General features: G+C 37.8%; 1 protein-coding gene across 1 annotated transcript; it reads right to left on the bottom strand.

Annotated features, from left to right (window-relative positions):
- Window positions 1–348: 348 nt before the first annotated feature.
- On the bottom strand, window positions 349–13871 carry LOC121345351 (interleukin-5 receptor subunit alpha-like). Its single transcript, XM_041422162.1, has 10 exons — window positions 13769–13871; window positions 13279–13433; window positions 12997–13144; window positions 12337–12445; window positions 12057–12244; window positions 9457–9593; window positions 7813–7957; window positions 3943–4030; window positions 2684–2771; window positions 349–471 (listed from the first exon to the last, which is right to left on the bottom strand). The coding sequence occupies exons 1-10, from the start codon at window positions 13869–13871 to the stop codon at window positions 349–351; spliced, it is 1284 nt and encodes a 427-aa protein (XP_041278096.1).
- Window positions 13872–17831: the final 3960 nt, after the last annotated feature.

Here is a 17831-nt window from a genome sequence, read left to right as displayed (position 1 = left end):
CATTGCTTGGAAGCTATTGTAGCATTATGAAACATTAACTCTAATTTCATTTTAACCCAAGTGGACCTCAATATTATGTGGACCCAAGTGGACCTCAATAACATGACCTCTCATGTTTTCTGAGATGCTCTAATTTTAGTGGTCTGAAGATCAGGTTTTTTTTGAGACAAACTGCAAAATACTGCTTTGTGTCTGTGATGCAAAGCAAATTTTAAGAGTTGCATGTTGTCAGAGCACAAGTTATTTGGCTCAGACAAACTCTCATATCAGGTGTTATTTGATCTGTTAGAATATTTTCCACCTTATGGAAAGGTACACTTGCATGCAGATAAAAAAGGCATGTCATCTCTATAGGTCTTCTAACACAAATTCCTTCAAATATTTCTGAAGTTGAATGTTCTCATCTCTGCTCTCTTCTGGTGTTTCCAGAGTAATCTCTGAGTTCATCTTCATTTGCATTGAAATATGTTGCTGTTGGATAAAAATTACATTATACACAATATTAAAAAATTCTGTGCATTTTTACAAGCACTCAATTTATCGGGCATATATCTGGGATTAGTGCAGATTACTTACTCTGTTGCAACTCTAATACAAAGGTTATATTAATTACTCTCTCAACCTAAGGTTGCTCACAGGCAAATTTGTTTAGTTTTTCTGAGCCTTAACGTTATTTCTTGGCACTCTCCAGGCCGATATGACCATTGTGCCATCAACAATCACTTGAATCAAAAGATCACAGTGTCATCCCAGTAACTTGTTGCTATCATGTAGACAATGACTCCCCAGCTATGCTGAAGTCTTCTGTTGAAGGTTTTGTAATAGTTTGGGGACAGAAAATGCTTCTTTCTCTGTCAGCAACATTAAATATAGGGGTTTTGTGTGATTATATATTGAATACAAAGACCCCTACACAGCAGTTTACACAGTATTAATGTGAAGGGAGATACAGAATATAAAGCTAATGGTGATGATTCTTTATTCTGCAGCCCATATTCATAGAAACAATGGGAATTATCTATAACTATAAATTAAATTATAGTTAATTTGTTCATAATTACTGGTAAAAAATGAGTGAGAAGGACTTTAGCACAGAAGATGTGATAAATACACTCTTTAACCAGCTGAGTTCAGGGTCAGTGTGTCACCTTTAGCATCAAATTTGGTCAAATTATATTGACCAGAATTGTCATAGAAATTATTCTGAATCTTGAGAATAAGAGATTTGGCCTCAAGCCAGTTCCGAAGCTCTTGATCTTTTCTAGGAATATGAGTGTAGTGAAGAAGAGGAGCACAGTCTGCTCTGGGACCCAGACAAATGCTTGTGGAATAAGATCCAGGCGCAAGTTCAAAACACTTCAATCTTTTAATTTGTCATTTGATTACATAGAATATGCACATCCTTTCCCCCATAAATTTGTTTTGAGAAGATGAAATAAACAAAACAACCCATTCCTCTTGCCTCACAACTCAAATTATGATTCCTGGATTGAGATTATCTGTGATTTCTGTCAGAGTTTGCAATCATTTAGATAATATTATTAAGAAAAGCCCCAAAACACAATATTGGAATGCATACATCTTTCTCTTGGGAAAGAAAACAGCAGAAAATAGCATAAGGGAACACGCTGGAAATTGCTAATTAAATGGCTGAATGCTCTACTGGAAGATATTTTGATATTGCAGTTTAAGTACAATAATATGGCAGGATAGAGTAAAATTTACAGAAATCCTGCAGAAACCCTGAACAAATATTTTGAGCAAACAAAGCAGAGAAAATCCTCATTACAGTTTTCTATTTCAATGGTGTTTTCCACCAAAAAAACCCTAATTTGGGCACACCTGTGGCTTCTTCTCATGTGTTGCAGAACTAGGTAAGAAGCAGTCTTACTGTGCCTTCTACCACACAGTTCTCTGTGTAGCTTTTCTGAAGTTACACAGGTCTAAACTACTGCCTGACTAGCACATTTTTCCCTGCAACTCACACAAGGACAGCAATAAGAAACACTGAATGTGCAAGCCAAGGAGCTCCATTAACAACAGTCACTAAATACTGTGAATATTTAGTCCTTGTTTTGCCAAGCTGACTAAAGACTTGTAATCTGGCATGAGATAAGCAAGCACCTGAACTCATATGGCATCAGCTCTTCCAAAGTACACACTTCTGCTTGTGGCTTTGTCCTGAAGCAGGGGCACAGCTGGGGTAGGTTATATTGCATGCATCATGCAGCCTCCTCCTTCCTGCTATTAGAATGTGCACATTTACTGCCACACAGCCAGTGACTTGCAAATCGCCACAGAAAATTCCCCTTGATAACTGGCTGACATGCTTACATTTACAACATCCCATAACTCACTATTCCTCAGAGACTCAGGGTGATTACTCCTTAAAATGTTGGCCCACTGAGTGTGGATATGCTGAAACACCATGGAGCACACTAGACATTTTAGTGGGGATTTAGTGAGGATTTTTTTCTCCATCCTGTCTACTGACACCATTGGCCTGTAACCTCCACAAGGTATTCTGTTCTCTTCTGGCTTCACTACAAATGTTGTACACACCTTTTTCCCTCTTTCTTTTTGTTTTGTTTTAATTACATGCTGCTCCAAATGCAATGTTGTACCGTCTGATTGCAAGTAACATCATGCGTGTCAATGTGGTGAGAGAAAAAAGACACACTACCTGGTGGTGAGTCTCATCTGCTAACCACGTTTTGATATTATTTGAAGGATGTGGAACAGGTGTGGTTAAAACTTCCAGGCATCTGTACCTGCAAGACAGTGATACAGGCACGCGACTATTCTTGTCTGCAGGAACAGATCACACATTAATGCTTTGTAATATATATTCCAGTTCCAAGACAGGCATCTACTATTTCTAAAGCCATTTAAACATTTTTTTTGTTTCTTTTCACTGTAGACACTTTTCTCAACATTTTCTCTAGCTCTTCTTTAGTCTAACTGGTTTCCAACCTGCAAGAGTTTTAGAAGGACTGGATGTATATAAAAAACCCTATTATTACTACTCAAATAATATTTCCAAGCAAAGTGAGAACTTGCAGCATGCTACTGTGTCTGTAGCTTAAAAAAGTATTCCTATGCACTCTTTCCATAATTAAAAATTGATAATTTCTTTTATACAAATCAGGAATCATGATTAATTTCTAATTAAATAATAAGTTTACTTTTAATAGAGGCTCTACTTACATACTGCACCTTCCAAATATTAAGGTAGCTTGAGTTATCATTCTATCCTGGACAAGTTTATTTCTCAGTTCGAGAAAGCCTTTGCTTCCATATGCAGATGTCAATAGGAAAGCTATGTTGCCAGATGAAAAAGTAGCAGCATAGAGAGTTAGCAGCATTAACTCTTCGTGGGTGTGGGGCCACTACTGTCACTTTGCTCTACTGATGGTATTAATAGTACAGCAAAGGAAATTCATTCCACCAGCCTGACTTCCCTCTTTTATTTCTAGTAAACTCTCCAGCTTAGAGTGAAAGACTGCTTTCATAAGACACATGGATTATGAAATGAAATTGGACAGCATGACATGCAGTTCATCTGTGGTCTGATTAATATAGGTGGCCTTGAATGCAGAACCTGTGAAAGCATGGGGTAAAGTCACACTGAAGATAGAAAGTCAGCTGTCAGAATAAGATTAAAAAATTTCATTTATAGTGGCAGAAATGCATCAGAGAGTAAGGTATGAGACTGGATCTGTGGGGGATTGTGGTAGGAGCTGCAAGAGAAGAATTACAAGTGCCAGTGTCTTACACTAGGTCATAACATCAAGCACTAGTTTGTTAGAACAATAGTTGGAAAAGCACAATTAACTGCTTCCTGAGAAAATCCGTGTTTGAATTTTATCCATTTTATGGTTTGCTCTCATCCTGACCCCTCTTCCACCAGAATTTTATGCAATCATCAGAAATGTACACTACCTTCTACAAGCATGTATCAGCAGACCTCCAAGGAAAGCCAGAGCACAAAACAAAGCGAGGCTTAGCAGTAGGATATCCACTGCCTTTTCTTAAAAAAAAAAAAAAAAAGAGGAAAAAGAAGAGGGAAAAGTAATGTTAATTATATGGGAGAGACAAGGATAGTTAATAAATTGATGAATTACATATGGACTCATAAATATTGCTCTATTCATGAACAGTCACAGATTTAAAGAAACATTTCCTGGAGATTTTGTAGAGGAAAAGGGCTTCAGCACTGTTCCTTCCTCCCCTTCCTCCTTTTAGCCCTCAGCCTTGCTGTCTTTGTCCAACACTTCCTCTTGCTTCATTCTGTTCCCTCCTTTTTCCTGGAATTCTGCTCTCATATCCTGGGCATGGCCTGTCCTGCCACTGGATGTTTCCACACAGCCTTGATTCCTCTGGATATGAAACCCTCAGTCTGTCTGCTATTGGTACTTCTGCTGCTGCTCCAGCTGCTCCCGAGTTCCTACTGCTGCCACCTCCCATCTCCACACACCATGGGTCCCCCATTTCTGCCTCCTCACCACTGCACACCTGTAACTGATTTAAGGCAAAATGAAAATAAAAGCATTTTGTCAAGCAAAATATTCTTTTTGATTCAAGAAGCAGCATTTGTTTTCTATTATACTTACCTTTTTAGCCCTGCTTGGCATAGTGCTAAAGAAATGCCATCAATACATATTTATATTGTTCAACAAATACTACCACTCTGTACCTTGCATTTCTTCCTCCAAAATACCCAAAATAGCAATGTATTTGGTTGACTCAGAAAGGTTTTTCTGGGAAATTTTATTTCTTGTTTAATATCTAGCTTCAGAACCACAACTAGTTTGGACTGGTTTTAACTAAGTATTTTGAAGAAAACCAGGCAAGGACAGTTCTTAAAATATTTAAAGTCTGAGGCCAGTTAAACAATGGTTTTAGGATCAATCTAGATTAAAAATCAAAGTATAAAAGAATAAAAGTTCTGAGTTTGAACCCATTTATTTCCACAAATTTCATATGAAACCAAGAAAAAACTCAGAAACTTGTGGGCAGAACTTTTAAGAATATGCCTTATTTAAAGTACAAAACCACTCTTGATTCACTTTAAGATCAAAAGGAAGTTACTTTCTTCTTGCTGTCTGAGATGAGGGCTCAGAAAACTTATTCTGAATCACCTCGGGACTGTGTAGTAGATTTTTTTTTCAGTTTGTGGTAATTTCCCTGCATCATTCTGCTAACCCTCTATCATGCACACACCCAGGAGAAGAGGAAGTCCTGTTCTTATCATCAGCTGAACCACAAAGAGGTTTGCTTCTCCTGCTTTCTTACTTCTTGCATTTTGGAAAGCAGCAAGAAAAAGAAGCACACATATTCTTTTGGGTAGACCATTTCATGGTGGGGTTTGTTCAGGTTTTTTTTTCAGATGCAAATGCTTTAAGTTTGACAGAAATAACAGAACTTTGAAACCAAAACAAGCGGCTTGGTTTGCAAAAATGCAGAACACTTCTGAATTACTACAAACTTCAAAGTGATCTATGAATGCTCATCAGCTCTAAAAATTAGACCAATTATTTCAAGTTTCTACATATGAATAAGCTGATTAAACATTTCTTTTTTTAGCAGAAAGTTTCTCTAGTAAACAGCTCAGCTCAGGTTAAATTGTGAAGGTTTTTTTTGAGGGCATATGCTAATTCCAAAGGAGAATTAATGTTTTCCTCATGAGAAAATTAGCAAATTCTTTTCATGTCAAAGGAACATTTCAGAACAAATATTTTAGTTATGTTTTGAATTATGTTATTTCATTTTGATGTTTCAGCTTTTTTTAAATAAAGGCTAAAATGCCTTTTTAAAATGCCCTATTAAAGAAATGCTGCACATTTCCTAGATGAAACAATAGAATGTCAAGGAGATGCAAACGGAAAGCAGGTCATGCCAAGCTTCTTCAAGACTTTCAGTAGAAAGAGATCCTGTAATACCAGAAAAATCGACACATTCCAAGACAAAAATATAGAATAGATGTTTTTCTTTTCCAGTTACATGCACAATATCCATTTATACATGTTTCCAATTAGAAGCAAATAGAATAATTTCCACAGAATACAGAGTAAAATTGACAGAAAAATTTGTCTCAGCATGAAAGGAGGTATGTAAAGAGATTTAGCTGAGCACCTGACCCTCCAATGGAATATGTCCACAGATTCATTTTATAAAAACCACTGATCCTTCCTGAGTAGGAAGGAGGGAAATTGCTGCACCACATGTGCAGTATGCTCCAGGGTAAATCATCCTGCTGCACTGAACACATACAGATATTACAGCTTATGTGCCATGGGGGTCTTGTTCATCATAAACTTTCCTGAAGTGGAGGAAACATGCTGTGATTCTCAAACCTCAGCAACAGCTGTAAAGGAAGCTGGGAAGGCAGTAGTGTTGGAAACAGCTAAAGGAGACTGGCAGATGCTGAGAGCAAGGTTTGGTAGGCTGGAACCAGAGTGGGTGACTGTTCAACTCCATTTCCTTCTTCTGCTGAAAGGCTGGCTGGGAATGAGTAAATCTACATACCTCCTCCTAGAGGATCTCTTCTGATTTCCCCTGTCTACACATCAGATGTGTCTGGCCTGATGCCAGGCACACAGACCAGGCAGCCCCCTTCCAGGCCATGCAGTGGTCCTAGGCTCTCTCAGTCTGTAGTGAGAAGAAAGGGGAATCTCTAAAGACTCTTTTGGCCTGAAAATGTCTCTCCTTCAGCACAAGGAAAATGAAGGGCAATTAGGTTTCTTTCTCCAGATATTTCACAAGTGGAATGCTTTTGAAATTAAATGAATGAATTTAGGCCAAGAAAGCTTCCAGCAGACCAGTGGGATTCAATGAGGCATCTGACAGAGCAGGCATCCAGTATCCAGTAAACTCTATAAGTGAATTTACATTCAAACCATTCAAACATAATGTCTCGCCTGGTATTTCCTGTCCTCAGAAAAATATGTATTTGAAGCTCAAAGATCAAGAGGACATATTCCAAAATATAGTCTGTTGTATTAAATAATGAAACTCACCATGTTTTGTTTTACCATCCATAGTATTATAGTTTTGTTTTTATTTTTTTTTTTTGTGTGTGTGTCGACACTCACGTTTTTCTCTATAAATACAGCCTCACACCACTGTACTACTTCCCCTCTCCCTGATCTTATGGCAGGAAGCTTCTGCATGTGGAGGCTTTTTTCTCGTCATGGAAAGCACACCAGTGTTAAGGGTTTTCTTCATAGAGGTTGAAGGAAAAGTATTGCAAGGCTCTTGTTTACTCTGTGCTTGTGTGAGCTTTTGGGGCCAGAGCACATATATTTAAATAAGAGCTAAACCATTTCCCATCTCTGTCAGATATAAAATTATTCCATGGGTGTAATAAGGGACATTCTGGACTTAGTCCTTAAAGGCTGTATGGTTTGATGAATGGTAGGACTTTTGTGGATTTCTTGGCTTACTAACGCCAGTTGAAAGTATTTTTAGAGATGTGTGGGCTATCCTTTGCAGGGCAAGGCAACAGGGTGGAGGGATGATGGGGTTAGGACCTAGTCAGCTGCTGTCCATTATTATTTCCTAAAGGCTGTCGAGAGTCGGGTGTAACTTAACTCAGGACAGCAGTTCTGTAAAGACCACAGAAGTAGAACTCAGACTAAGGACTCTCCTTACAGCAGAGCCGCCTGAGCCTGGTGTGTGCCATGGACCCCTAGGTACAGTTATGCCCCAATACCAGCCTGGAGAAGAACAGAGGCAATAATGAAGTAAAGACAGGGAATGGTAATAACATAAACCATGAAAACAGTTATGAGTAGTAAGTACATAACTTACCATCATAAATAATTACTGGTTCACTCCATTCACTCCAGATCTTGTTTGCTATGCAAATCTCTTTCTTTACCCTCACTTGTGCTGTACATCTTTTTGCTGGCTTATGAAATGGATACTTATAGTTCTCTGCAGTGACATTTGCAATCTATCAAGAGAGGTTTAGGGGATTACTTTAAAATATTTTGCATTGCAGTTCAAACAGATATAAACTAGGGATGTCAAATACCACTATTTACATCTCTAACTAGTAGGAAGAGATTTTCAGAACTAGTTCTTATGTCTAGATACAATTTAACTCTCATCTGATGTGTGTTAAAACTCAGAACTGAACATGAAGAGAGACTGGAACTGATAAGATGCAAGGCGGTATCATTTATGGCAGGACATTAGGAATTTGAAAACACTGATTCCCCTTTCATTTTTTATCACACTACATATAGGATGAACACAGTAACTATGGAACTGCAAGTTTCAAGATTTTGGTGTGGGTAGTGTGCTACACTTGCTTCTTTGTTAGAATGAAATTCATCTTTCAGCTGAAGAATATCCACTGTTTTTGTGGCTATCCTGAAACATCTTTAATTGTCCCTATGAAAAAAAAGCACATCACTTCAAAAGATCAAGTCCAAACATGAAATGGTGGAATTTAAAGCAGAGGGATCTTTAAATAATCCCTAATAATTTTTAAATACTGAAGCAAACTTCTATAAATAAACAGTGTTAAAAAAATTTTAGAGGTAACAAGAAAGAGAGAAAGTTCTTGCTTGTAGAAGTTAAAAGTGATGCTAAAAGGCTGCAAAGAAGTAGAAAGTATGAATCTCATACATGGAGAAGCATGGAATCTTTGCTTCTCTGGTGTTAGGAAAGTATGATCTGTTCTCTTCATACTGACTGATGTGGTGTGGATTTGACTCTGTGCACCATGTCACTTCTTTCTCTTCCCTTTAAAGCTTTTCTAGTTCTGGTGTCTATTAATATTTTGTGGTACCCAAAGCACAATATGAAACTTCAGGCGAAACTCAGCATCTAGATGGGCAACTTAGTCACAACCTGCATCTTACATGTGACATGCTGGTCATATACACTAGAATAACATTTGACCTTTGCCTAACACAGAATGATTGACTCAGTCTGTGGTTCAATGCAGTCCACAACCTTCTTTCTTCTGTGATGACTCCTATATTTTAATTCCTTATTTTGTGTTGACATATTTGACCTGTATTTCCTAATCATAGGATTTTCCTTATTACTGAGTTTTGCCTTGTTGATTTCAGACTTAACCAGAATTTCAAATTCTAATCTTGTTTTCCATGGTACTTGACAACCGTTCCTAGCTTTCTGATGATACTTCTTTTTCTGTAAAAAAAAGGTCAATACGATCTATGTGATAATAATGTACAATTCAAATTTAATATAGAAGACAAAAACTTCAAATTCACTTCAATGCAAGCCTGACTCTGAAAGATTTTATAAAATGTACTGATTTTTCATTTTTATTAGAAAGACATGTTGGATTATTCATTAAAGACAATGGGATTTCTTTAAAGTTTGTTTGAGATTAAATTCTTTTTCATTCGAAGTATGCCTTGTTTTTGTGGAAGTTATGTCGTATAGACTAAGTGTACTACCAGGGAAACTGATTACCTTGTGATCTGTTATTTTCACTTGGTACAAAAAACACTTTTTCTTTGCTGAACCAATAGTAGGTGGAGGTTTCCAGTGAATTTTAATACTTGTGTTTTCAGTCAAAACTGAGACGTTGATTGGTGGGTTCAGCTTCTCTGAAAAATAAAGAGCACAGAGAGACCTTCTGTACCTCATGCTCTTTCTCCTATTTAAACAGATGTAAAACAAATGAAAGTACATCAGTTCTTAAAATACACAGCTGAGTGTTTGTAGGAATGCGCCTCCTAATGACAGAGTGGCAAAAACTAACCTTTGTCCCCCAAAAAAGGAAAGAAGCCCAGAAGCTTCTCTCAACTGTTAGGTGGAAAGCCACCTCATAGGGCCTCAGGGACTTCACCAAACACCAGAGAACACCTAATTGGATAGAAGCCAAAAAGTCCCACCTGATCAATCAAGTAGAAAAGAACAGAACAAAGGAGAAGAGGGGCTTTTGTGTGAAGTGTTTCTACCAGGGGCAGACCTCTGTACCTGGCTCGAGTTTTTCTGTTTGTTATTTTGCCTTTATTAAACCTTTTTTGTTTCTAACACCACCGCAGAAGCCATCCTGCTTATTTTATGCCCCCAAAGTGTAGCTGAGCTATCCTTGGGTGTATTAAGTGTTTTTCTAGGGCTTATAAGAACTGGCTGTAGGACAAACAACTTAATAAGTGTTTCAGAATTTGCCCCACCCAAAGAAGACAGTCTAGTGAGTGACACATTTTCTTTGAAGTTGCTGCTCAGTAAGTGCCTCAAAACAAAGGGATGTAGTTGGGGTTTTTCACATATCTTTCTAGGAAAGGCAGAAAGAGTGGGAAGGAGAAGAAGGCCTTCTCCGGAGCCAGTGTTGGTGTTGAGGAGACCTTGAGTCTGCTATTGGCTCCATGTCATGTAGGATACATGGGTTTTTTCTACCCACAGTACTGGTATTATTACTTTAAAAAAATGGAATTTAATCTCTCACAGAGGGGTTACAGAAGGGGCACTTAGAAATTCTTCATAGAATCTTAGAAGGGTTTGGGAATGGACCTTAAGGACCATCTAGCTCCAAATCCCCTGCCCAGGGCAGGGCCGCCTCTCACTAGAGCAGGTTGCTCAAACCTCCATTGAACCTATCCTTGAACACTTCCAGGGATGGGGCATCCACAATTTCTCAGAACAACCTGTTGCCCAGAGAATTTCTCTGATTCAACACAGGAAGATTTCTGCAGACACTTAAGAAATATCTCTCTCTCTCCTGTAGAGGAGCAAGCAAGCACTTGCTCTGGAGGAAGTACAGTATTGGAAATAAGGGACGTTTGGGTTCCCAGGATTTCAGCCTTGGATTAATATAATAAAATCTATATAGTTATTTTTTAGCATGGCAAGTGTTAGAGCACTGCTCCTGAGTGTGTGCTCAGTACTCAGGCCTCCTCAGTCCTTCTCAGCTGCTGCTGCATTTCTGTGAAAGGAGGAACTCCAGTTGGACTTTTCTGAAAAATCCCTCCCAGCAGAGGCAGAAGTGCATGGCAAGTTTCTGCGGACAGGGTCAGTGAGGTCTGGGGGTGACAGGTCTGCAATATGAGAAAAGCCAGAGAGAGGCAGCGAGGGTGAGTGTCAGCACGACGGGTCCATGCAGCTGCTGTGCTTGCTCTAGCAGCCTTTGAGGGTGGGGGCACACCACGGGCCCTGAAGAGACATGAGCCATGAGAAGAGGAAGAAGCAGGGGGTTTATGTTTAGTCTCTAAAAGACGGTTGCCAGACCATTCTCCCTTCTGTAAGGATGTCAAGAATAGGCAGCAATTTCATCTCATCCTTCTGTCATATGTCAGATTATAGCTGGCTCTGATTTCAGTGTAAAGATTTAGGTAAGCAAACAACTCTAATGTCTTAGAAAAGGTTAGATGAAATCTAACTCAGAATAAATATTTAGAGTTTTGAATTATATTTTTGCAATCCCTTGAGCTATGACTAATTCCCTGGTTACAGGTCTGGAAGACGATCAACATGTTAAAGACTTAAAAGGCATTTAAATTTGCAATCTTTGCTAAATTTCAGGTGAATTTCTTACCCATGAGATTAATTCAAACTTACCAGGGAAGTTAGGAAAAGTAATTTTATATGATCATTCAAAACTCTCAATAATTAAAAATAACTGCCTAGTTATTTCTAACTTAAAACATAAATAAAAATGCTACTAATGTTTGAGAACATTCATATTCTTAAATTCAGGTTACAAACGAGACTTGTGACTATTTATGTTCTTTTTCTTAATCACATTTGCTCAGCACTATAAAAAAGGATAGAAAAGAAAAAAATGGAGAAACAAGGGTGCAATGCTTATAAATATTGTTTCCTCACATTAGCCTATATTTTTTAAATTAAAATTATAGATAAACAATGTTATTAAATCAGGAAAAAAAATTAAAAATACTTCTGGCCTAATCCATTTTGTTTCATCTTTGTGCAAATTCACACTAAGATGAATGGCAAAATAGTTAGAATTAATATTATGATTTTGTCATGCTTATTTCCTTTTTTGCTTTTCATGAAGTAACCAATAAACAAACTTTTAATAATATAGAATAATAGACAATATTTACCTACTGTCTGAGGTGTGAAAGATTTGTAATAAGATGGTCCTCTTGAACTATTTGTCAGATTCCTCACAGTTATATTTAAATTTATTTTCCTTGATGGTTGGAAATGCATTTGTTTCATATAGCATCCAATATTTTTCTTCCTTGCATTTTTTATATATTGCTGGCATGCAAAAACCTTTCCTACATGTCTGTGAGAAGGAAATATTTTTTTTATTTTTTTTAAATTCAAAGACTTAGTTCAAAATCATGGTTTCATACTTATTTTGCAAAACATCCTTACTTGTATGAGAAAAAGATCTGGATATCTTCAGGAGCTTCTGCTTTGATGTGCCAGGTGCAATTGAAAAAAGAAATGTTATATATGATGCACGAAAGATTCTGAATGTAAACTGCAACAAAGAAATGGTAAAAAGAAAGTCATGTTCACTGTAAATTGATTTCTGAATAACAACCTGATGGTTGCCTTTACAAACCCATTATACTGGCTTATTTCTAGAAGCATGAAAAAGTACTATATGAGAAAAAATAGATATTTTTGTTTTTTAGACAGTGAAGACTGGGAAGCTTATCAGCTACTAACATCAAAACCTTACTAACCCACTTAAAAATAAATTAAAATCTCTGATCATTTAAGAATTGCTGAAATAATGGGATACAGAAGGCAATCTTTATGATACATGAGTTGCTAGGGAAAATGAAAAGAGTGTTTGGGTCATACTGACATCTTGCTCAGCAGAGCTGGAGTTTTCTGAATCTGAAGATATCTAATAAAGGAAATAATTCTGCAATATCTCAAGGTATTATGAACCATATTCTTACCATATCTGTACAAAAAAAAAAGTAGCAGAAGATAATAATGAGATTTCAGAAATTCTCCAAGTAAGACAGGAGATTATCATAAGTGCTTGAAAGTCCTAACAACAAGCAGGAAATAGCTGACCTGGAGGTGCCTTGTAAGTAAGTTCTGTCCAGTCACTCTCCTCAATTGTGTCTTCTGTTTCTTTTACAAAAAGTTGTGTCTTAACTTTAGCATTAAAACCAGAGTGTAATTGAAGACGTATTATCTTTTCCTTCTCCTGCAGTCTTTCCTAAGAAGAGGAAGAAGAAATTCCATGAAGGCAGACAGTCCTAAGTATTGAAAGAGAAACTGTGCAAACTCATCTACTGAATAATGCAATATATTATTTTACTTTACACTATGTGCAACCTCTGAAGAACTTACTTTCTTTTCCTTAGTGGTATTGAAGAACTTATAACTCAAAATATACTTCACAGTGTATTTCTTGGTTTCTTCGTTTGTCAGGTTATTGTTCCAGGACAAAATAACTCTTGAATCATCCTTGGTGGCCCACAAAACATTACGTAGCCTAAGTGCATCTGCAATTACAATGATATTACATAGAGAGAGGATCCTCCACTGTGTACACTAAGGAATTGTCTCTCAGCAAGGCTTGCATGCCCAGTAGCTCCACCATGACCTCTGTTCATGCATGGAGGAGGAATTTCTGAGCTTTGTTGAATATGACTTTCAGCGATGGGAATCATGCTGCTCTTTGCAGCTCTCAAAATTCATTGACACTTTGGCCTGTCTTGGACACCTGTCCTACTGCAGGTCTCTGTTTCTCTCTCTGAGCTGTAGAAAGTGCCTTGACAAGTTCAGATTAGACATCTGGGAAGGTTAGCACAGGATGAACTGTTAATAGCGTACTTACCCTTTATGTCTTCTTTTCCAGTTGCCAGGATTGTGGAAAACAATGTCTTATGTTGGAAAAAGTTTAATATCAGCAGGACAGGAATGACTGCAACGCGTGCCATAGCAAATGTTTTGGGCTGCAGGTCTGAGGAAACTGAGACTCTTTACTTCCAAGTTTGGTTGAAAATGTTAGAACATGATGTTTTCATTTTGCATCTGTGAAATATTAGGAAACAGTCACCTAGATGCTTAAAAGGTGTCTAAAGTACAAAAGGTAAATATGAAATGACATCTATTTGACAGGTCTTGTTGACTGGTCCCTGCTGTTGCCAGGATGTTTGTATTCAAGCCCACTCTTTGACTGGGTGCCAGGGCCAGAGAGAACATGTGCCACAGAGCACTGGCTCTGAGTGACAGCACAGCTTTGGTTGCAAGCCAACAGCACAGATATGACACCACTGACACTGCAAGTGCTTAGGCAGTTCCCACCTGACATAACCATGACAAGACTTAAGCCCAGTAGCTCTACTTGTATGTGTTATCTGGCCTCTTGTGACCATAGAGAACTGTCATTTCTAGACTGTGACCTGGTTTAGGAGGATATGAACCTTAAGAGATGAATCCTGCCATTTGAAAAAGTATCAGCAAGAGAATTTCAGGTGTTTGCTAAATTTGGAATACAGTGAGCAAAGAGATTCAGATTGGTCAAAGTTGGTTTTAGCAAGACAACATTGTTATTTCTCTGAAGAGTCTCATTCAGAGGTTGCTTTAATGTAAAACAATATTTGATATCTTCTGTGTTTATATGCCTCCATGTTCAGAGACTTTCACTAACTGATTTATCTTGGCTGTGATTGTTTTCACTTTTAAATTCTCAGACATAGTGTATCCAGGGATCAGCACCTGGAGCCATATCAAAAGGGTCACAATACATTGGCTAATAAGTGGCACTGCTCATGTAGAGGAAAACGTGTGCATGTTCAGCACATCAGAAAAATCTACAATGAGGTTTCCTGGAGAAAAGAAATACACATACACCTAAAATTACATACATATACAGATTAATTTATAATGCTGTTTTATCACAATGCAGTGAAAAAGAGGCCACTCAACAAATGCTGCCTTTGTTTATGACATGCTGTGAAAAAATCATAGCAGAAAGCTGTAAGGCAGAGGTTTCCCCATGCTGTTCATTCTGGAGTTATCTCAGCTGTAGCACCAGCAGCAGCTACAGTGTGCAAATCACACTATGCACATGGCCAGCCAAAAAAAGAGTAAATTCTCCTGCTTGATGTGCCCTGGTAAGAAGACAGTTCTAATTGTCTGGAGAGGGAAGGGGTGAGCTGTGCCATTATTGCTGTGCTCCTAGAACAGTATGGTGTGTGGCAAGAGGAAAAAGTCAGGAAAAGTATAAAATAAAAACAAAGAAATTTTGATGGTTTACTATTCAACACATAGTGGCTCATCTCTCTCCATGGAATGCAGCAATCAAAAACAGTCCTAGGAACACGTAAGTACTTTGTTTAAATAAGCAGAAATGGAAAAATGAGGATGGAAAACACTAAGCAAGTTAAGATACCTGTGGCTAATATTAACATGAATTTTTTGAAAAAACAAGTCAAAAGGGGATGTGGAACAGGAAAAGGAACAAAATAAATCTTACAGTAGCAACGTCTTTTGGTGTTAGAAACAAAAATTGACATAATTTGTGCAGCAATATTAATGCATTTATAGTTGGACACACAGGGGCAGACAAAGAAGTCTTTTAAAGCAAGTCTGAACAAGCTCAGAAAAAAGCCAACCAAACTGAGTCGAAGAAAGGCATTTCAGGTGAGAGCAGTGCTGTTTCCCCAAGGTGAGTTGCTGCTAGGAGTACCTTTTGTGCAGGACTGAGGGGCACTTCTCCACTCAGTGTGCAGTGAGCACGTGCACCTTCTCCCACCGACGCCGGGATGCTGGACAGTGTGAGCAGGCTGCAAATAGGAGCAGGCAAAAGCATGGAAAGCAGGTACATGGAAAGCTACCATAAAAACTATTAGAGGTGCATGCACAAGCTCTCATCCCTAATTCAGCAGCTGTAGGTGTTGTGGGAATACTTAGGGAATGGGCTGCAGGAGGTGGGCAGAGTTGGGGATTATTTCTGAGTAACATCTCCTGTTCTCACTGCTGCAGGCAGAACAGCAGAAGGACAGCTGGGCTGACCCCACAGGGTATTTCTTATGTTTATATACAATTGATTAGTCCATAAAAAACAGTAAAGTGAAAGCACTGCAGCATAATTACACCCAAAGTGACCGGGAGGGAACAAAACCTGTCTATACATAAAAAGCTTTTGATTCACAACTTGTCAAAGAATACATATTTTTATTTATGCCAGCATAGATGAGTTGAAAGACAGAACATTTCTTCTCAGACGTATGCAGACAGGACTTTGTGTTCCTCATCCTGTGCTACAAAGAGGTCTGAGTTAGCATTTGGTGCTGAAATTCAGTCCATGATGTGCAAAATAAAACTCATTGCCTGACAATTTTTTTTCTAATAAGATTCTCTGGCTCTTTTGTCTCTGAAAAAATGCACACTGGCCAAATATACTTGCAGACAGTCCAGTTAATCTAGTGAGAAAGAAATTATCTCAACGATCTAAATCATATAAAAAATAACAATAATGCAAAACAACAAACAAAAACCCCCAAATTCTATCCAAGCTGTGTCCTGTCAAAAATGGGGCTTTCAAAAATACTGCACATATTTTCCACTTTTTTTTTTTTTAATTTGTCCCATCTCTTTCATTTCCGAGCTTCAACTACAGCTGATACCTGTTGGTTGGTGCCCAGCTATGTCTGGTTTACAGTAGTTCATTGCTGGAGTGAAAGAAAGGGAATAGAACTGACAGGAGCTGCCAGCTCATCCACCACTGCAGCTGCAGATGTTGTTTGTACAAAACCCACCTGGTTAATTTGGGAAGTAGACAGAGAAAGAAAAATGAAAATAGCTAAACTAGCTTCATAAAACTTAAAAGCTGTTAATTCAAGTGGCAGACTATTAAACTATTTAATTTTAAATCTGCATTATACGTGTTTGAATAAAGTTATTTTTGAAAAGTTTCTGGGGCTGATTATTATATCATCCTAAATGCAAAAGTTTTTCTTTTTAAGAAATAGCTTTTATATAAATTTTTTTCAATAAATAGTAAAATTGTCAAAAAAGACAATTTGAGGTGGTCTTGAAAATTACATTATGCCAAATTTGGAAAGTAAATGCAACCATTAAACAGTGAAATCTTTTATTCATTGTTCTAATGCACAGTCTTAAGTAAAGGAAATCACTGGGACTGTTTGTCTGATTAAGACTACCTAAAACTTAGACTTCATTTAAGGTTGTCAGGTCATACTTTTCAACACTCCCCAACCCAAACCCATATTTAATAGCAGAAAATGTAGAAATTGATCAATAAATTATTAAATGAGCAATATAGGTCAAATGAAGTTTAAATCTCTTAGTAGCTGAAGAGTCAAAAGAGGAGTACCATTTACATTCTTTTTTTCAAAACTTACCTTGATCTTAATGCTTATTAAACCCTGGGCACCTCTGCATCGTTTGGCCTGAGAAGGGGGACAGATCAGCACTGGAGAGTGTCTTGATGTAGGACTACAATGAGAAATTGATTCAAGAGACTTCCCTTTTTGCAAGGCACTCCCTCAGAAAAGCCCATTGCAAGGGCCACTTCCTACTGAGGGGCTGAAACACTGAATAAAACAAACACTGCCTGGAACCTCACCCAAGGTCTTTGGACCTCTAAGGAGACACATCTCTGCATCACTAACTCAGAAGTCAGAGCTGTTACTATTTTCCCCTTTTTGTATATGGAAGAGAAAGGTTTCAAAACTTTTTATGCATTTTAATAAGCTTTTATATTTTAAGAAGAAGTCAGATTAAAGAAGAAATTAAGTCACACAAGTTCAAGTGTGACTTATGAAATTAAAATCCCAGAAAGATCCTACCCTGCTTGCCATTGTTCTGCTGGTTTTTAGTGGCTAATATGCATCTTTCAGTGTGCATCAAATTAGACAAAAAAAAAAAAA

Source organism: Onychostruthus taczanowskii, unplaced genomic scaffold (assembly GCF_017590055.1).
Source record: "Onychostruthus taczanowskii isolate IOZ18803 unplaced genomic scaffold, ASM1759005v1 scaffold71, whole genome shotgun sequence".
NCBI lineage: Eukaryota > Metazoa > Chordata > Aves > Passeriformes > Passeridae > Onychostruthus > Onychostruthus taczanowskii.
The sequence above is the reverse complement of the archived record's forward strand: the minus strand, read 5'-3'. Positions and strand labels throughout refer to the sequence as shown.

Excerpts from the sequence above, each read along its gene's own strand:
- LOC121345351 (XM_041422162.1), bottom strand. The coding sequence starts at position 13,871 with ATGGCACGCGTTGCAGTCATTCCTGTCCTGCTGATATTAAACTTTTTC. Across the intron at positions 9,594-12,056 it reads TTTCACACCTCAGACAGTAG|AGAAGCTGAACCCACCAATC; the intron begins GTAAATATTGTC and ends TTTATTTTTCAG. Across the intron at positions 4,031-7,812 it reads ACCAGTAATTATTTATGATG|AAAAGGCAGTGGATATCCTA; the intron begins GTAAGTTATGTA and ends TTTTTTTTTAAG.